Source organism: Podospora pseudopauciseta (assembly GCF_035222475.1).
Source record: "Podospora pseudopauciseta strain CBS 411.78 chromosome 5 map unlocalized CBS411.78m_5.2, whole genome shotgun sequence".
Lineage (NCBI taxonomy): Eukaryota > Fungi > Ascomycota > Sordariomycetes > Sordariales > Podosporaceae > Podospora > Podospora pseudopauciseta.
In genome coordinates, this window is record NW_026946666.1 from 1,168,245 (window position 1) to 1,188,520 (window position 20,276).

At 51.7% G+C, this 20,276-nt stretch overlaps 5 protein-coding genes and 2 non-coding genes across 7 annotated transcripts; 5 read left to right on the top strand and 2 right to left on the bottom strand.

Annotated features, from left to right (window-relative positions):
* Window positions 1-1,618: 1,618 nt before the first annotated feature.
* QC763_512850 (uncharacterized protein) lies at window positions 1,619-2,932 on the top strand (the record flags this gene model as incomplete). Its single annotated transcript, XM_062913839.1, has 1 exon — window positions 1,619-2,932. One exon carries the CDS (start codon window positions 1,619-1,621, stop codon window positions 2,930-2,932), a length of 1,314 nt encoding a protein of 437 aa, XP_062764106.1.
* A 179-nt stretch (window positions 2,933-3,111) lies between these two features.
* QC763_0082820 lies at window positions 3,112-3,185 on the top strand. The gene has a single exon. It is a non-coding gene; the product is annotated as a tRNA-Val (tRNA).
* A 774-nt stretch (window positions 3,186-3,959) lies between these two features.
* On the top strand, window positions 3,960-5,660 carry QC763_512840 (uncharacterized protein; the record flags this gene model as incomplete). Its single annotated transcript, XM_062913838.1, has 1 exon — window positions 3,960-5,660. One exon carries the CDS (start codon window positions 3,960-3,962, stop codon window positions 5,658-5,660), a length of 1,701 nt encoding a protein of 566 aa, XP_062764107.1.
* Window positions 5,661-7,268: 1,608 nt separating this feature from the next.
* On the top strand, window positions 7,269-7,844 carry QC763_512835 (uncharacterized protein; the record flags this gene model as incomplete). The annotated part of the gene is made up of 1 exon (XM_062913837.1): window positions 7,269-7,844. The coding sequence occupies one exon, from the start codon at window positions 7,269-7,271 to the stop codon at window positions 7,842-7,844; it is 576 nt and encodes a 191-aa protein (XP_062764108.1).
* Window positions 7,845-9,156: 1,312 nt separating this feature from the next.
* QC763_512830 (uncharacterized protein) lies at window positions 9,157-9,931 on the bottom strand (the record flags this gene model as incomplete). Its single annotated transcript, XM_062913836.1, has 2 exons — window positions 9,157-9,715; window positions 9,769-9,931. The coding sequence occupies 2 exons, from the start codon at window positions 9,929-9,931 to the stop codon at window positions 9,429-9,431; spliced, it is 450 nt and encodes a 149-aa protein (XP_062764109.1). The 3' UTR covers window positions 9,157-9,428.
* Window positions 9,932-11,061: 1,130 nt separating this feature from the next.
* Window positions 11,062-14,918, bottom strand: QC763_512820 (uncharacterized protein; the record flags this gene model as incomplete). The annotated part of the gene is made up of 2 exons (XM_062913835.1): window positions 11,590-14,918; window positions 11,062-11,173 (listed from the first exon to the last, which is right to left on the bottom strand). Exons 1-2 carry the CDS (start codon window positions 14,301-14,303, stop codon window positions 11,062-11,064), a joined length of 2,826 nt encoding a protein of 941 aa, XP_062764110.1. The 5' UTR covers window positions 14,304-14,918.
* Window positions 14,919-16,045: 1,127 nt separating this feature from the next.
* On the top strand, window positions 16,046-16,116 carry QC763_0082870. The gene has a single exon. It is a non-coding gene; the product is annotated as a tRNA-Gly (tRNA).
* The last annotated feature ends 4,160 nt before the right edge of the window (window positions 16,117-20,276 follow it).

The window sequence follows — 20,276 nt, forward strand, 5'->3', positions numbered from 1 at the left end:
GAAGGATGGGGGGACGGTTTGAGGGGGAGAGGAGGGGGGAGGGGTGGTGTTTGGTTGATTTGGGGGGAGGGGTGGGGGGTAGGGTCAGGGGTGCAAGCAACAATGACTAGAAGCACCACACAAACAGCTTAGTCATTTGTCAATCGCCTTTGGGACTCGTGCTTCATGACGTGTGTACATGTAACGAGTGACTCACGCTGTGTCTAATGCGTAGATGGTGGATGTAATAAGGGATATCGCATTGTATTGCTTACTCAGGGGGCAATGTGCGCTTGGCGGCTTATGCTTTCAACGACCTTGATCCCTCCAGACATCTTCTTCAAAAGACTGAGTTCGACCGACCACCCTAGCCCTTTAAGTCAAAGCCTGCTCACCAGTAATGGTTGACAACAGACAACAGCCCTCACGTATCGTCCCTGTAACATCCCCTTAACACCCTCATGATCCTTCAAGTGAGGTTAGGGGACTCTCAGACACAGAACCTCCACTCAACCCACTCTCAAGATCACATGGTTCAGCTTCCGTTCAAACTGTGCCTTCCCCGTATGACCGTCTTGCTCCTAACTTATCTCCATTGAGCAGACAACCGTCAGGACCTGAGAGTTCACAAAACCATGGCAATCAGAATTCTAGTCCTCATCAAGATCTTTTCTCGGATCGTGGCATGTGGATTCCAGCCTACGAAGAAGAGGACATGGATGCCGTACTCCGCAAAGCTCGTGATATTTGGGACAGAGAAAAGCATTTTCAGAGCCCGGGTCACTTTCCCTGCAAGTTCGTCTTCCATCTGCACGATTACACACTAAAAGGGCGGTATGGAGAGCTCCACCTCGAAGCAAATTGTTCTATGATGCCATTACTGGTGCGGAGAGGTTCATTCTGAGGGGTATTGTCTTAGCTCCTGCGCAGGTCGCCCCGATCGGGAATCTTCGCAGCATCAGCGAGCCGGAGTGCAACGAGGAGGAGAATGCTGCAGTTCGGTATGGTCCTTATCACAACAGAGTCTGGAAGTTGGAGGACAGGTCAGGGTGGAGTAGCCAGTTGAGGCTATATGGCAAGTTCCCCTTGGATATTGCTGATATCAATATGAACAACAAAGAAGGCTTTGATGCATGGTTTCAGGCGCTGGAAGTGAAGCAAGTTGTGGGATCAGTTCCTGACAGAGAAAAGCCTGATACCAATGTTAGAGGGCAGATATATCGTTGGGTCTGTCCAAAGCCTGTGTGAAACAGGATCGACTTGTTCTCTTCAGAGATGAGGAGCATGAGGCTCGAGAAGTGGTGCTTGGTTGATGTCCCCAAGGACGAGATTCCGGATATCACTGACCATGTGTGGTGGGAGTAAACGGGATACAGCCAGGACCGCAAAGTAGGGAGTAGTACTGGCTAGGTTAACAGTTGGTGGAGTTGGTTCCATACGTCAACCTACCTTTTACCAAGTACTCGTGTCCGGTATGGGGATGATCCCCCACCCTGTGCTTCCTCTCCCTTGCCTTGTCCAGCCAATAGGACAATCCACAGTCCTTTGCCCTATGCCACGTGATCAAGCAAACAAACACCACCAAGAACAAACCATTTGCCAAATCATCACACGGACGAACACTCGAATTCGAGCAAATATGCCGCGACGACTTCAGGATAGGTCCGAATGGAAAGAGACACCCTTCGACCTCGTGCCACAATGGACGCGAGACCCTTCCATTCCCGCCATCGAAGTTGTGTGTCGGGAGCACCTGTGCATCCCTCCGGAAGACCCCTGCACCGTGTTTTTCCACACCTCTGGTCTCTTTAACAAACTCTACATTGTTGAATACGCCCAACGCCGTGTCATCATGAAGGTCACGCTGCCTGTGTATCCCGGCCTCAAAACGCGTGCCGAAGTGGCCACACTGCGGTGGGTGCGCGAAAACACCATGATTCCGGTTCCCGAGGCACTGGGCTTTGACGACAGTAACGATAATAAAATCGGATTTGAGTGGATCTTGATGGAGTTTATAGAGGGCACACCAGCACATAAACGGTGGCGGACCATGTCGATGGAGCAGAAAGTCGCTTTCACAAAACAACTCGCGACATTCCAAGCTGAGCTTTCGGGCTTTGGGAAACCAGAGGCCATGCTCCGTGGAATAGGAACGCTGGAACTCCGGGAGTTTGAGAAGGGGAAAGAGATCGAAGGCCTGGGAAAGGTTGCTCCCGGTCTGCTTGTGTCCCATGAGTTCTTTATGGGTGATCGATTTCAGTACGATATCCCAAGGGGTCCCTTTCACTCCAGCCGCGACTGGCTCACCGCAGAGTTGAACATCGTCATGCTTGACCAGAAAGCAATCATCGACAGCTCCGAAGACCAAGACGACAAAGAAGATGCTGAAGAGGTTATTACGGTGGCGCAGAAATTGCTCTCTCTTATTCCCAAAGTGTTCCCTCCCAACCTGGACGAGCCAGAGACAGCAGTTCTTTACCACCACGATCTCCACCTTAAAAACATCTTGGTAAGCGAGGAAGGGGAAATCACAGCCGTTTTGGATTGGGAATGCGTCTCGGCTATGCCTCTCTGGATGACGACCAAGGTTCCCAGATTTCTTGATGAGCCTGTTCGAGAGGAGGAGCCGCAACGGGACACGTATGCCGATGAGACACTTGAGCAGGCTGCGGCCGCGGCAGAAAGGCGCCATGATCCGGACTACCTCGACAGTGAAGGCAAAAACAGTCTGTACTTCATCCATAAAATGGAGTACGAAGCAACGCAGTTGCGGAAAGTTTACAAAGCGACCTTGAGACAGTTATGGCCGGGTTGCCCACAGGGAGAAGAAACCTTGATGGCGGTGAACTTCCACCATGCTGTATCACAATGCGACGGGATATGGGTGAAAATGGCAGGCAGATGGGCTGACCGCGTGTTGGCCGGTGAGTCCATACTGTTGGAGGACGCCTGACAAGACTGGCGTGAGGGGGTAGCCAGTGTAGTTGTGAGGCAGGCTCCTCCTGATCAATTTCAACTGCATTTTTTGTTCAAAGATAAGTATAAAACAAAAAAACAAAAAAAGAGGATAGACAGTAGAACAAAAACAATGTGTAGCCCCTCTGGGCTTGGAGAGGCAAAATGGTAAGGTAATGATTTCGTCCAGGCTCGAACTGGAGACCTTCAGTGTGTTAGACTGACGTGATAACCAACTACACCACGAAACCTAGGATTGATGCATGTCGTCATTGGAATTAACTCTCATGTGGGAGAACTATGAGAGACGCAAGGAGAAACGCTGCATGAGCATGTGCAAATTTGATTGATGATCGAATAAGCAAATTCACGAATGCGGCCGCCAAAGTGCGTCTGACTCAGCGTCGCCTTGGTAAGATGTAAGCCGAATGGTGTGTCGCAGAATTCGGGGATCGCGGCACAATGTCACTGGGCGCCTCTGGGCCAGAAGACTGGTGGCTTGCTCGTCTAGGGCGCCAGGTGTGGTCGCCTGGGCACATCACTGGGCATGGCGTGATTCATGGCTGCCATCTTCTCGGTAGGTCGGCAGCTGTCTCTTTTCAGTATCTTTGCGACCCCCATCTCAATTTTACTTCATTGGGTTAAAGGCTTTTATCAGAACAAGACCCTGCGGCTCTCCCCCTTCCCTAAGTTGACAGCCACCCGCAATTTAACGATCGCCACCGAGGCAGATCATCAGCACTATGAAACAAGGCGTGAGAGCGCCTTCGGTGACCAGAACAATCACTCACTCTCACTGGTCGCGCTAACGGAAGCTGCAGTGATTCTGCTGTGGCACGGTCATTGCATGGCCTGGGCCGCAATCCAGGCCGCCGGTATCTCTGCCATGTTGAGGAGATCGAATCATTGCAGTTAACCTTATCCCGACTGCATCTCAGTTCTCCATTGCCCCCCATGAGCGCGATTTTCGTCGTCTCATCACTCTTTACAGTGATCCGTAATGTCCAACTAACGCCAATGCCACCATGCTTTTTGCTCGTTCACCAAGGACACCAACAAGTCTACCAACTCCAACTCCCCAAACACCCCATGTGCAAGACAACACACCACTAAGCCCAGAAAATGACACGACAAAAGTACCGCATCGATGGGGCCATTCCAGCATGATGCCCGTGGACGATGACTGTCTTCCCGAAGTCAGACAGTTCAGCGACTTGGAAGTCCCAACACATTATCCTCTTGGCGCCATCCCAGAGGCTGTCAATCAGGATGCTCTTCCCGAAGTCAAATCGCACATCGCCATCAGCGCCAACTTCAACCAACCACCAAGCTCACAACCGACATCGCGGCCAGCCACAGCAAGCCAAACACAATCGCAACCAACAACGACACTACCACCACGTCCCGGGTCAGCAAGACGAAAATTATGGATCGTTCTCGGGAGTGCCGTCGCCCTATTATTAGCAACCATAGCAATAGCACTTGGTCTCGGCTTGGGACTCGGGCTCAGCAAGAAAAATGATACTCCCTCATCCTCAACGTCCTCAAACGCAACAGGATCCGCCTGCCAAAGTGATAGCACAAGAATCTTCCGACGGACAATGGCTGCTGCCGTCTTCAACGGTTCTCTCCACATCTTCTCCCGAGGCCGAGACAGCAACATTTGGTTTCGCTCGTGGGGAATTCAACCTGAAGGAAGTAATGCCCCCGCAACTTGGACCACCGACTGGGTAACTCTTGCCGAAGGTCCCGGCATGGAACTCATGCCCTTCATCGGGGCACCAACAGTCATCACCTCGACAGACGGGAGCCGCATGGATGTCTTCGCCACAAGCACCATGTCAGGCAATGTCAACACGATCAGGTTCACAAAGGCCAATCGAACGACGGAGTGGGAAAGCCTGGGAGGTTTCGGTCTCAGCTCTATCGCGATTTGCAATTCACCCTTGACGGACAACTCGTCAGCACCGACATACGACATGTGGATGTTGGGGAAGAATTCGACGACCGTTATCAAGAACACTTGGGACACTTCCAAGGAGATAGGTGGCTGGGACGAGACGAGTATTCCCGTCCTCGCCAGTTCCGGAACAAGCCCTGCCGTCATCTGCAGCAAGCACGACCCTGAATATACCGTCTTCACCTTTGGCCAAGGGACAGACGAGCTAAGAAGCACTCGTTTTTCTACCACTAACAATATCTGGAGCTCATGGAATCCATGGGGCCACAATTTCCGGGGAGATCCGGTGGCAGTCTCCGTCGACGAGGGTCGCGTGATATACTTTTTTGGTGTGGGGACAAACTCGAACATGTATCACTTCACCTGGGAGGAGGGCATCGAATCGGAGCCAAGGTCTATCGGGGGTAACTGGAGCAGTATCCCCAGTGCAGTGGTTATCGGCGCCGGGACCAAGGATGAGCAGATCCACGTCGTTGCGTTGGATCAAGAAAGAAAGCTGCAGCATAGAACCTTTGGTGATTTTGGTGGAGGGCGAAAGTGGCAAGCTACCAGGTGGGAGAAGCTGGAGAAGAAAGGGAATAGTGCCCCGCTGGTGTTTTCATATCCGGATGCAAAGGGCAAGGAACAGATTGGGTTGGCGATGTTGGATGATGATAATCATCTATTGTTTGCCACTTGGGAGGCGAGTAATGATACTTTGTGGGTGAAGTCTATTTCCTGGGTACAGGCTGAGGGTTACTTGATTAATGAGAGCGTTTGCATTTGAGTGGCAATGTGGAGCCCACTGCCCCATTGTTGCCATGCCTGTATCATATATCTATCTATGCCCATTCACCTTCTTGACAAGGTTCAAATAGGCATGTGACTTTGAGTTTGTATCTTGCTCGCATCCCCCGAGCTCCTATCCACAAAGGTTACTTGAGCACTACAGCGGTGCCCGCAACAATACTTCCACCTTCAGCCGTTTGTCCTGTGCGGAGACCCTTGCTGATATTGGCCTTGCCGCCATAGGCGAGGCCGGCAATCGCCTGGTGGCCCCTAGCATCACCTCCAAACCCCCTTTCCACCCCAACGGTTGCCCTCCTCGTCAATCCCACCGCCCTGGCCCCTGCCTTAACCTATTCCTCCTTTTTTGGCGACGGCCGTTGCCCCCATCGCGAACCCGCCGTTGGCTACTGCCACGCTCGAGTCGTATCAAAACTCGAGAGGCCCGGGCTTTCCCGTCTTGCCGTGGCGGAAGACATACGCGAGAGTCTGGCTGAGGTTGGTGATCTCCTTACCCTTAAACCAGACTGTCACCTCACCGGTCACCGGTTACGCGTCTGCTGCAAGCCTGGCTTTGATCTCTTTAAGAGTGCTGTCATCGCGTATGTCTTCGTATTCACCCTCGCCCACACCCTCCTTGGAGTTCTTCTTTACTGCATACATTGCGGTGGTCAGCAAGACATAGAAATAAGCTGAAGGGCTGACAGTGATGAGGCATCACATACCGGGACGGTAGCTGTACACCACTGTGATCTTGGTGAAGCGAGGCATCTTTGCTGATGTTTTGTTGGTTGTGCGCTTTGGTTCTAGACTTGTGGACGGTTGTTGTTAGATCCAGAAAGTTGGTTCTTGATGCTTCTTTTCTACCAAAGTGGTCGTGGAAGAGTTGGGGAAATGCACACGGAGCTGGGGCATGTGCTGGTGATGCGCGCAGCGGGGATGCCCGTGGCGACAATCACGCTCAGGGAGGAAACGCCTATGGCGGAGATGCAGTTGGACATTGACTAGCTTAGGCAATGCGCGGAGAACTACCTACACCAACCCACGAGGCTACAATCTGCCTGCGACTCGAACCACAAAGTCTCCCTGGCTGTGTTCTGGTCAGAGACTGCCTGCCCTGGATGGTAGGGAAAAGTCGGGCACGGCACAAAGCAGAGGCGAGGGGTCGGGCAATTAGATTGGGTATTGTTTTCGCGTTTGACGGAGTATTCGTTGTGGGGATGGAGAGTGGAGAGCCTTGAGTGTCTTCTCTGACCAAATGGTACCATTGCACTCAGGTTCCAACAGCCTTTCACATGACTTCAGGCTCCTTTCTCAATTTTCATGATCATTGGGGTGGGTTTCTGTCCCTACCTCTGAGTACCTACGGTACCTAGGTACGCGGTTGACAGGTAAGTCTACCTTGGCATGACAGTTGCGATGGCAGACAAGCTCGCCGTCCAACTAAAGGCTTTAGGTACTTTCGATAGTGACTCTGGCATAGTTCTCTTGCGCTCGGAGAAGCAGCAAGAGATAAAAGAATATGCAACAATCGTGTGGTTCTCAAGATCCCAAGAGTGTTGGAAACAGTAAACTTCCCACGAGTTGGTTGGACAGTTAGCCGCTCTATATGCACTCTCTCAAGTTTTCAGAAATAATGGCCCCTTCCTTACGCGCACCCCAGCCGCCCCAACCGCCACAACCGCCTCCTCCAGGAGGGCAACAGTTCTTACCACAGCTGCCCAAGCGGCCAGAGACGGCAAGCTCAAGAGGTATGAAGCCACTGGAGAGTGTGGAGCTGACATGGCCCGACGATTGCGTTTTGATGGGACCCGACGCTGGATTCGAGTCCTTTCTTCAAGATGACTTGTTGGGAGGCAACTACCCCTGGGCCAACGTCCCGGCGAGCTCCAGTCAGGTCCCCATTCTGGAGGAACAACCTGGCGGTTATGGCGTGCCAAGGCGCCTCTTTTTCCGACCTCAAGTGACCATCAACGTCTATAGCACTAGTGACTCGAGCATAAGCGCAAGTGCAAGTGGCAGTGGATCGGTCGCCAAAGCAACGGGGGAGAGATCGGGGAAAGGTTCAGGTTCGGGGGCAGCTTCAGGTGTTGGGGCCGGAGTTGGCTCAGGTACAGGCGTAGGGGAGGGTATGGGAGCCGGACTTGGTTCAGGTACGGGCCTTGGCGCCGGTGTAGGTACCTGAGTTGGTTCAGGCAAAGGCATAGGGGCTGGTGTATGCACTGGAATGGATGCCGGGGTTGGCTCAGGCACGGGGGGAGGAGCGGGCATGGGAGTTGGTATCGGCGCAGCCATGGGCATAGGGGCGGGAATAAGAAGCTGGAGTCGGTGCAGGCACGGGCGTAGGAGCGGGACTGGGGGCGGGTATGGGAGTTGGCGCTGGTGTAGGCACCAGAGTTGGCTCAGGGACAGGTGTTGGGGTGGCCGCAGCTGAAGGAACGGGTGTGGGCGTTGGGACCGGAGAGGGCGGTTCAGGTACGGGAGGTGATAGCAAGGAGGGGGAGGGTGGTGTCGACACCGGCGAAGGGGGGTCAGGTACTGAAGGTGATGGTAGAGGGGGAGAGGGCGATGCGCGTGGGGGCAACGCTCAAATTGATGGAAGCGGAGTGCCCTGGGGTCCGGCTTTGGGGCGCGATTTGGGCCCGGGTGGGGAGCATGGTCGGGAGGGTCGGGGTCTTCGTACTGGACTGGGAAGCGAAGGCGAACGTGAAGATGAAGGGGTAGCCTGGGGACAAGCAGAGTGGCAACCGGAGATGGAAACTCTGTCGAAAAAGGTTGAGTAGCTCTCGGCACTAGTCTCGAGTCTTTCGAATTTTCCAACACACCCAGCTCCTCCGGCGGTGGAGTCTGGGGTCTGGGACACTGGCGTCCGGCCATGGCAGCAGGCCCAGGCACGTATCAACTTCAGCACACCGTTTACCTCGGTGCCCTCTGTGGTGCTTGCTATCAGCTCGGTTGAAATACCTACCGGGTCCGATTGGCGCATCAAGACATACGCAACTGCCATTGACTGTAAGGCGTTCACCGCTCATGCCAACAGTTGGGGCCATACCTTGTTATACTTGTGCAATATCTCATGGATTGCAGTCGCAGCGGCTTAATTGCCTAGGGATAGTGGCCATGGAAGTCTGCGAACTGCCCCTGTTAGTGTTATGCTGTTCAGTTCAGTTGGCCTTGGGTGTACATGAAAGGATAGAGTTGAGCCTGTTGTCTTGAACTCACGTAAAATGTTAGGTAGTTATCGTTGGCCACGGGGTTTGGCGAGAATTGGAACAGCAGTTTTCACATCAGGTAAGGTTGCCAGAACCTGCATGGCGACTACCTAGTACTGCAAGTCCAAATTCTTTTTTTTTTTGATGTCTGCCGCTTGGGCGGTGAACTAAGGTAGGTAGGCACCTATTCCTTGATGTTCAATGGTACGGATGAATAACATGCGCTTGGGAGGGTATGGGGAAACTTGAAAGTTTATTTTTGACACATCTCGAGCTTCTGATAGGTAGGATTTGGCATGGTTTGGAGTCGATGAAGGCAAGGTAGCATAGAAGCTTTGCCTCGTGGTTGAAGATTAATTCCTCACATTTGTAAAACTAGGTAGCGTAACCCCTGATCCTTAATGAGCGTATATTCGTGATATCCAAGCCCATTCCCATCTTAATGACCCGTTCCATAGTATCCTCAAAGGAAATCCACAACCCCTCCAAATATTGCATCCGCATTATATGAAATCATCATTCATCAACCCCTTCCACACCCAAAATCACCCCGGCCTCTAATTCCCAGTATAAGGGTTGACCCAGGGTCTGCACTTATTCGCAGCACAGAATCCATTGCAGCAAGGTCCCACATACTGCCCATTGCGATAGCAGTCTCCATACACAGGCAAGCAGAAGCCCTGGCACCTCACACTCTTGATCGGCTGCGGCGGGCCGACAAACAGCTGGTTCAGGCCTCCAGAGGAGATACCCTGCTGCAGGGCCTTCTCGCCGTCGGTGTAGAAAGTGCAGAAGCCAGAGATGTAGTAAGACGATTCGATGATGGAGATGGAGAGGACGTTGTCTATCTTCATGTTAGTGGGAACAGGTGTTGGTGGAGAGGAGAGAGGAACATACTGGTGAAAACCTCCGAACCATCAGCAGGCAAGGTCAAGGAATACTCCGCCGGACCACCCTTGAACTTGATAGAAACAGTCTGAACGTCGCGTTCCTCGATGACGGGGATTGCGGTAGTAGAGGCCAGCCCGACGGCGGCGAGGAGAAGGGTGAGATACTTCATGATTTTGTGTATGCTCAAGTGAGATAGATGTTGTAATCGTTGCAAAAGATGTTGTGATCTGGTCTATCAAGCTTTTGTATCTTCAAGTTGGGAGACAACACCTCCCTTTATACTTTTAGTTTCACCCTCTTTCTGGATAGTAACGCGCTCCATCGGGTGACGTGACTCCATCTACTTCCATCATCGATCCCACTTCCACCCGACCAACCCGATGATATCCCTCACCCGGCATGCCAAACTGAGAATGCCTCCCATCACTCTACCGCCTGTGCAAAAATGTCACCCTCACTCAAATCGATAGTTCAGCTCAACACGATGTCACCTCTTCGGTTAGCCTCCCAGCAAAAGTGAATGCGACCCGGGAACAAAAAACGTGGAATACGAGGCAGTGCGTCAATCTCTGGCTTGGCATTGGTGGAGCTAGTCACACAACCTCTCCCCATCACCTCAGCTGACCACGTGCATCCTTCTCTCTACTCGGTCCCAGAGCTTCAATCGTGTGTTGTGAACTGCTCGTTTCTCGTAATGCCTTCGGACTAGTCCTAGTCAGACCATGGGTGCTGTTGTCAAGGGTCCGATCTGGGTTTGGTTCGATGGTTAGTTATTTTCGGTGACATCAACATGGAGATCAACCAATCGCGAATTTTTCAAACAGGCCTGATAGCTTTAAACCTGCGCCCTCCCGGCCCGTCATCGAAAAAATATTATCCACTCACCAGCCCTATCACTGCATCAAAGGCGTTCTGTACCACCTCTCATGTCTCTCCGTGCCAAGGAAGCAGACAAATGAAGCCCCAAAGAACAATATCGAGGACTATATTCTCCGGTAGGCACAGCATGTGTTAACACGACAGATGTCAGCCCAGAAACAAGCTACCTGCAGACCGGCTGCATGAGGTCCCGTCGATCATCAATTTCCCCGCTGAGGGTTTGGCATAGTGTAGCTCTATACGAAGAGACCCATTTATACCATTGGTCAACCCACCAGTAGCGTGGCTTTGGTAAGACGGCGTATTCTCTCTCCAGAATCCCCATACCCCAGATATCTAGCTCTCGGATTTCGGGTCGTCGGTATAGGCAGGGAATGCTTATTGTTGAGTGTTATTCGTCGACTGATATTGGCTGTGTTGTCAGACTTCGGTAACCGAGTAGATGATCGAGATCAGGTGGCCATCCTTTGTTTTTACCGCGATAGCCGAATGCAGGATTTCCGAGACTCGAGCTGTTGTGATAGTATCTAGCCTGTGAGAGTCGGTGAGTGGGGATCAGGTCAGGAAAATCGAATGTCTAAAGAAACAATGGATTGTAGCATAATCCAAACAGGGGTATTAACGACAGCAAACATTGCAACTGGCAACTGCCCATCTCTAGATCCTCATTTTCGTCCCCCACACAAGCCCGACAAACGCCAAAATCCTGTAGATCGTCCCAATACCCACCAAAATCCCCATATTCTGCCACAGCCCATCTAGACGAAACCCTGTCATGAACGCCGCTGATTCAATGTCGTAGAGATACCCCAATGGTGACACAAGCTGCCCAAAATAAATCTCCGCCAGCCACACGCCCGGACTCATCCTCCACAACCACTCCATTTTCCTATAACACCTCAGTCAGCATGTGAAACACAACACCACCTCAATGAGAAAAAGACTCACCAGTTTCGCACACTGCTCAACGGCGGCGCTGCTCCGCTCAAAATGCCCACAATCAACGCAATCATCGTTGCAAACAGCGGTGCATCCTCCCTCTTGACCACCATACTAATCACACTCGCCAGTCCAAAAATGCAATAGAAATACCACAAATTCGCGGCAAAGCCCAATCCCCATCCCATGATAGGCGTGCTCAACAACCACAACGGCACTGTAAAGTGCATGCACGCCATCGTCATTCTCGGCAAAACAGAAACACTCTTCGCCATGAAATACGCCAGCCTCGAGTGCCCCGCCTCCGCCTCTCTCCTGTGCAACAGCATCTCCTCGGAAAACACCCGCACCCCCGGAGCGGCTGAGACAAGACCTATAGCAATGGCTGTCAACAACGCCATCTCGGGGGCTGACTTGAAGTCTGACGCAGTCGAAAGAATCTCATAGGGCCGGTGGTAAAGTCCCATGAACAACACACCATTCTTCGCATTCTCTGCCAGACCCAACAGAAACCCAGCAAGGGCGGCAAGCCCAACTTCAAACCAAAAAACGGACAGGTTGCGGTATTGCTGAAGAAACGCGCGGGATAGACATAGGGTGAACTGCTTGAGCCGTGAGGCTCCGCGTTTCTTGAGGAGTCGGCCAAGGGGTGCCTTGCTTGCGTTGAAATTCCCGACAGCCAGAACTGAAGCACTGCTTTGACGGAGCTTTGACTTTGCAGTGGCCAAGTTGACAGTAAAAGGTGACACAGGTCTTACCACCGAGACACGAGTATTCCTCCGCTCATTGTCGTCGTCTCCCGCAGTCGACGAACCACTCTCAGGGCTACCAGGCCGCGACACTTCCATCGTGGGCACCACCGGACTCTGAATCTCCTTCCGGCACGCAACCCAATTAGCAATCAAAGCATCCTTTGAGATATCCCCAGACGTCTTGTACGCCCTTCCATTCCCAGTGATGATATCCGTCACCACATCACCATAGTTGGCATGTTTCGGAAAGATGTAACCAAACTTCTCAAAGAACGGCTGAACACCCGACTCTGGCCCTTCGTAGAGCTGCTGGCCATTGGCGAGTAAAATCAAGTCGTCCAACATTTCAAAGATCTCCATTCTTGGCTGATGGATGATGGCAATCACAGAAATGCCAAGTCTCGCAATAGCCTTGAGGGTGCGCATTATGGAGCTTGCTGACGTGGCGTCAAGACCAGATGTTGGCTCATCCAGAAATATCGCCATTGGTGCTGCGGCAAGTTCCATACCAATGCTGACACGCTTCCGCTGACCACCGCTGATGACAGGCTTTCCAACACTGCCAACCAGAGAGTCCCGGACATGGGAGAGCTCGAGGCAGTCGATGACCGCGGTAACATGGTTCTCAATTTCTTGTGAAGTCCAAGTGCGAGGAAGGCGTATCCGTGCAGAGTGCATAATGTTCTCCCGCACTGTCAGGTCGGGAAGAACGATGTCGTCTTGGGGGACATAGCCGATCAGCTTCTTGTACCGCGCCAGCTTCCCAGGTACTCCGTTGACCTCCACCTTGCCGTGAGTGTACTCAATCTTGCCCATCAAGACATTGACAAATGTTGATTTCCCTGCTCCAGAACCACCCATGACCGCAGTGAGTGTACCGCTTCGGATGGAGCCAGTGATATCCTGCAGAATTGGGCGACTGGTTCCTTTTGGCTGAAACGCAAGCTGAGAATAACCGAATGATAGACCAATATCAGAAGCATCAGTTGCCTTGCGCATCGAGTCGATGAAGGCCCTAATCTGGGGCGGAAGGCTCTTCTCCAGGTCTTCTCCTTGTGGGCTCATAATTCCCTCCGGATTTCGATACGACCGGACAGGCATGGTCAAGGCTTCTTGAAAGCCAGCCCAAACATCTCCCCTACCAAGCGGTGGATGACTGCCCACAGCTCGCATCTCATGGTCCATATCATCTGACCTCTCACCCTCCTCTGATATCCTTTTGTACTTGCGCCGGGTTACTGCCCTCGCTAACCCAACGACTGTCGACTCCGGCTTCTTCGACAAGCTGCTGTGATGAACCTGGGCGCTCGATGAAAGACGACTGCGGAACCGGAGGATGATGATTCCAATGATAATAAAAATGTCGAGAGCAATCAAGACCCCCAGAGGGATGAAGTACCGTTCGTACGAGGAGCCCTCAGGGCAAAGACTGCCAACAGCACAGGGGGTGGGTGTCGCTGCTCCAGGCTGGCAATAGTGGCCGGCTGGGCAGCTAAAGGTAGTCTTGCCACCTGGAGGGCAGTAATTCCCAGCTTGACAGATGATCGGCTCGAACGGCCCCATCCCAATGTTCGTCCCATCGATAGCGCATGCGTGGTAACCCAATCGAGCCATCTGGCATTCGGCAAATGGGGGACAGAACTGCGGCAATGAGTTGACTGTATTGTTTTGGCCTGTTAGAAGTGAAGTTAGCGAGCTAGCAACTCGATCCCATACCAGCGGAGAAACGGACACTGAAAGCCAGGAAGACATCCTCTCGTCTTCCAGTCGTCCACATCCTGCAACCTCAAGGGTACTGCGCCAGGTCTCCAACATGGGGCTGCGTCCACTGGAGCTTCGTTTCTGTCTCGCTGCTCTACGGCACGGTAGTATGATGTCGAGAATGAGGTTCGATTTTCTCCCGTGCAGGCTTGGTCCCAAACACCCAAGCCATCCGTTCCAGGGACCAAAGACGAGGATTCGTGATCCCATCGAAAGGGGTGTTCTCTCAGCGGGGGGTTCGATCCATCGTTCATTGGTAGTTCTAGGACTTGGCGGGCATCTTTTCCATCGTTGTTGATGGGCTTGAACCACTTTCCCGTGGTGAAGTCGATATCAGCTACCGTTTGGTTCCCCGAGCATCGCCAGAGAAGACTCCCCGCCTTGTTCTCTGATATGGCTGGATCCGGCTCGCGTCGACAAAGACATGCTTCAGTGTCAAGAAAAGTGGGCCCTAATGGTGGGTGAAGTGGTAGAAAAGGAATCTGAAGGTCATCGGAGATATCTCTTTCAGGACCCCCAGCCCATTTGGCCTTGGGAAAAGCAGTAGCTGACGGATCAAATAGTGGACGGACCCGAATAGAGGGTGTGTGGGTGTTATGACCGCCACTTGTGCTCGCGTCAAACAACGGCCGTACATGGATCCTCTGTGTGTGTGTTGGACTGGTCTTGGATGGATTAGCGTCTGATGATCGAGTTCGAGTCGCCATTTCGGTGTCTGCATAGGGCGTATAGACGATGTCGAGCACCGGGAAAGGGTGCTGTCGTGTACGACGGAGGGAAACCACCGGACTTTAATCATCTCGGACCGCGTGTCGTCGGATTCCCAGAGCCAAGACGCAGGGAGGTGGGTAGGGGTAGGGGTAGAAACTTTCCGGCGACTTGACCCGATGCTTGATCAACCTGGATGCTATTCCTGAGCTATTCACAGTGGTATGAGCCACATTATGCTTAGTGCCTTAGTTGCCGAGCCGAGTGGCACAGTTCTGGGCAATGCTGGTTTGGACGGCATTTTTGTTTGCAGATTCGCGACAGCAAGGGCCATGTAGGTGAGCGTAGTCCGAGATGATGGCATGCGCATTCCGAGCTTTTGGGGGCTTGTGAGATAACCTCGAGGATTTTGGCGTGTCAGCTTGCAGATCAAGGGACTTTGTAATTCTTCCTGGCATATTAAGGAGGGTTGGGTGCTTAATCGAGGCATTGCTGTCACCTTTCAATTGGCGGTCTGTTGAATATTGATGTCAAAAGAAGCAGTTTGTCGAAGCCTGGAACGCCAAGCCGACCCAAAAGCTGACCAGTGGGGCGCCAAGCTTTACAGGGCTGTCAGGTGTGGCTTCCATTGAGGCTTAAAGTTGCACCGCGCCTTTTTCCCATGGTATGGAGTAATGAGTTTGCCCATTCGCTGCAACAAGATATTCGGGGATGGACCTCAGTCATAACATCACATAGCCTGCCGAATTTGTCTTTTTTGTTCATGTCAGCGGACCAATCGTGGGTGGGACGAAGTTCCTGGAACTAAAAAGCCGGAGACCCAGTTTAAAAATGCTGTTTGTTACCTATTCCAGGTGAAGGGTCTGATCTTTTAAGGAAACAGAAGATTGATATTGAGAACCTGGAAAGTAAGTGTATTGGATAGCTGTGCTGAAATCAGGCCATTTCAGAGCTACAAAAAGAAACCAGAATGTTTGCCGGCACTTGAATCCTATCGTTTTCACATGCTGCAGGTTTTAAAGACATAAGACAAAACAACATATAATTTTTAAGAATGGAAGCCAAGATCTTGGAGTCATCCCCGGGTGTAGAAGAGAGTGGAACTAAAGATAAAGCATAAATGAGGACCAAAATCTAGATTTGTTAAGCCTAATGCTCCCTGTTGAACCGATCTTGCGGATGCGTTTGCAATGTTGTATCTTGAGAATAGTCTCCGCACCACCTTAATAGCCAATCAAAAACCAGCATCAGTGGTTTAGTGGTAAAATCCATCGTTGCCATCGATGGGCCCCGTGTTCGATTCACGGCTGATGCATCCCTTTTGCCATTTCTCTCTCTCTCTCTTTTCTCCTTCCTTTTTTTCCAGAAAAGCAACCTTCTCACTGCAAAGTGACATCGGCCATTTTTCCTCCTCAACTGAGGCTGTCCAAGACTCAAAACACAAATGTCGCAGCTTTCAGTCTTTCAACCTTCGAAGACCTGTGAAAATGCGACCTCTTGGCACCTGCTCGTCGCTCTCAGGGACTCTTTCACCACCAGCAGAGAGCAACGCCAGATAGAAACTTGGTTCAAGCGAGGTCTGTCCCCGCAAGTTAGCCACTGTAAAGTTCACCATCTCGACTCCAATTGGCGAAATGCTTTGAGCCCTCGGGAGCCTCGAGCCTGAGAAGCGACTCTACTGTCGGTAAGCACCTGTGCCATGGATGGTATCGACATTTATGTTATCTTGGGTGGATAGGGGCTACTTTGTTTGGTTGGGCCAAGACAAATGGATCCATGTTTTGGTAGAGCTATGATGACTGCATTTTTTGGGAGTGTTGTTCTCCAGTTTCTTCAAGCCATCCAACACACCTTATCGACATGAGTGCCTAATGCATACTTGAAGAAATCAGAATGGCGCAACATTACGAACAGGTTTAGTCCCCGTTGGACCACAACGAGCAGGGCTTCAGACCACTAGCCTACGACAGCTTCAAATCAGGGAATTTAACACCAGACAGTCAGCAATAGCAAGTCCTCCACCAAAGCGGGTCAACATTACCATCAAAACAAGGAGATCAGGCCGGCACACGCCTGGCTAACAATAGCGCGAACCCACAAGTGACTCCGTTCTCTGAGAAGGACGTTCCGGACGATGTCTACAGAACTGAACTACTTGACGACAAAGGCATCCGGGTTGTTAGGAGACCATGGTGCCACTCTCTGTTGACATGGCGGGCCTTTTTCACAATGGCAGTCCATCTAATACCTGCCACTCCTACGAGCTTTCTGGTACCTCTCAACTTCAAGCCAGTATTCTGGTTCGGCTATGATCTCAGTTCGGGAAATGCTCCCCACCTTCTTCTCTGCATGCTTCAGCTGGCATCAAAGTTCCACGAACTATTGGTCGTCGCCTCAATTGCGGCCATTACCCACACAGCGTTTACACGAAGACTCAACACATCAGGGATCCCACGCGGCCTCGCCATCGATAACTACCGTGTGGACGACATCGCATACACCTTCAGTTCGCCATTCAAAAAAGCCTAGTTGACCAAGTCCAGCTGTTTTCTGGCTCTGCTGCTACTTTTTAAGACCATTCTAGCTATTCTGACTGGTCCTGCCTCCGCCATTCTCCTTATTCCCATTAAGACCTAGTTCTCCTCCAAGGCCCAGTATCATCCGATCGTCCCGGCGATGGAACCTGGCCATCTGTCATAGGTGGTCTGGAGACTACTCCATTTCTTTACAATTGCCAAGATGACAACTGGGCCATGGCGTATTGGTGCCCAAGCGCGGGCCACCAAGAACACTGAAGCTGGCTGGGTGAGAAACTGGCAGCACATGGGGTTATCAGACATCATTACTGTCGTCAACCCAGTTGATTTGACTCGTGGTCAAGTCAAGATCAACACGCTCTGAGATTCGGACCTTTACCTCAACAACACCTACAACTCGACAGTTGCCACGACAGTCTCAACGCCAACACTGCGAACCATCACCCGTTTTCTCAACTGCATCAACGCCGTATCGATCGCGGCACAGGAAGAATCCGCCTCCACGACGTCGGGGCTATCTCACACCCGGAAGCTTCCAGGATACAAACATCACCTGAGGCAACAGACCTACTCCAGCCCTTTGTCCAAATTTACCAGGTACTCTGTCAGGGCAAACGCGACGAACTCTCCGAGAACAAAACACTCGTATTCAACAACCACCCCAAAGCCATCCAATGTTTCGATGATCAAGACTGCAAAGCAACGCTGGTGGCAGCTCACAATTTCAAGACACCCCTCCCTCAGCAAGGCGATGTCTTTGTCAAGATTCAGGCACCTAGCATCACCAAAAAAGAGACACACCCAGTCCTTGTCTCTGCTCGGTAGCCTTCCACCTTACTTCAACCAAACCGAAAATAAAATCAAGCAAGCTGTTCTCGCGTGCACATTGATGGCTCATTGGGTGCCCGTCCATGGTTAGAGTCTCCCTCAACGAGAGCGAGATCATCGAAGAGTTGCGTCAATAAGTTGCGTCAATACAACAGCCCTGATGATGTTGTGGAGGGCACAGCAAAGATGATCAAGATCTCGGCTGAGTGGTTACCTTTTCTTAATAGAGTGATGGGAGCCGAGATGGAGAACCCGCACGAGACTGGCAGGACACATACGCGTATTGATAAACTGGTTAATTTGGGGATGAAGAATACTTCTTTTGGGGATGGGCCTGGGGCGGGGAATTCCAGGCCGGGGTTGGATTTTGAAAAGATGGGGGATTTTGAACCAACTGAAGACTTTGGACTGTTCAGCAGCAGGGCGCTTTTTGAGAAGGTTTTCAGCGGGGTGTTTGTGGATGGGCTTGCGAGGATGCAGTCACATGGGCATAGCCAATTGACGATTGCGTCAAACGAGACAGCGACTGTCATGACACATTCGGATGTACAATCTGGCCCTTTGGCGGGGAATATGGTTGTTGATTGGTCTAGTGGCAGGGGCGTCACGAGATTGGGGGAACATATTGAGTTTTATGATTTCACTTGGGAGTGGGTGGAGAGTTATTTCAAGTTTCCTCTTGTGGCCCAGCAGTATAAGTATGGGTTCGGGAAGCCAGCAGAGGGTATGAAATTCAGTTTGGGGTTGATGCTGACTTAGTTGGATGTTCTGTTGGTGTATGTTGGGTTGGTCCTTCCCCGTTTTTGCTTGGAAGAGGGAGTGGCAGGAGGATCAATGTCACTTGGCGAGACTTGCATGATTTGCTGGCTCTAGCTTGGAAGTCGGAGACGTATGTTACTGTGGCGGGGAAGCCGGGGGATATGATAAAATGGGGTGTTCACAGCAGAGACTGTAGAGGAGTGTGTTGTGAGGGAGAGTTTGAGCTGGTGGATCGGAGAGGGACTGGGAAGGAGATACTGAGACAGGAATACTTCTTAGTCTCGGATCTCAAAGACAAATACCGTGGGTAGAAAGCATCAATATCAAAAGTAATCCAGGTGACTGTTAGTAACATGTAAACTCGTTGTGCTCAGCCCCCGTGAAGATGGTGTGGGCAAGTTGCCCTTTGTGCAGAAGTCTCAGACGATCCCATGAGGTGTCATATGTCAAGGTCGAAGACAGCCTCGGATACCTAGGTAATTTTCTCTGGCTGTTGGCACCAACGCCACTGCTCCCCAAAAGCTCGTCCTTCCAACCCCATGTCTCTCAGGACAAGGCCAAGTGAAGACACCGATATTCATCACATGGACACTGTCCCGCAACATCCGACATGGCACCATCCGTCTGGATCACATCCAGTAGATCAAAGGCAGCCAATTACGCTGATCTCATTACCTAATTGGTTCCTGCTCAAGGTAGATTGCTTCCCAACAGGGCCATGTTTGACCGCAACTTCACCAAAAGCAACGCCTGGAATCAATATTGGCAAAGAAGGCTGGCTCGACAACCCTCCAAAGTAAATGTAGATGGTGTGAGCTCTTTATGCAATCTTATCACCTTATTGTTGTTCAGTCAACTCTAGGTGGCACTATCATTGGCAAAAGGTTTAGAAGTTCCACGCCTGAGGTCCTGCTGTACAACTCGGGGGAGGCCTAGAATGACTGTGTGTTGTGGTCGAACCTTTGCTGTGCCACGCAGAGCTGTGGACGCTTACTGTGTTCTCGACACATTGCACTCGACTGGCTGGGTCATGCCGGATTTAGTATGTGGCTTCATGAGATCCATCACCGGTGTCCATACCGGTAACCACCCGGCAATCGCGATCCGAAACATGTGGCGTTATATTCTCCCTTGGCATACGGCTTCCAAGCATGCAGAAAGGGATCAATAGATCGATCTTGATGCCGACCTCCGATCCTCTTCACCATGTGCTTTTGGGCATCATCGGCGCTTGCCCAGCTTGTGCAGGAGAAGCAATGAACCTCTACGGCTGTGCTAGCACACAAGAGGGATAGCTGCGCGGATCAAGCTTCGCGGAAGGAAGGCAAGCGGGAGGCCACCGGCCCTTCCC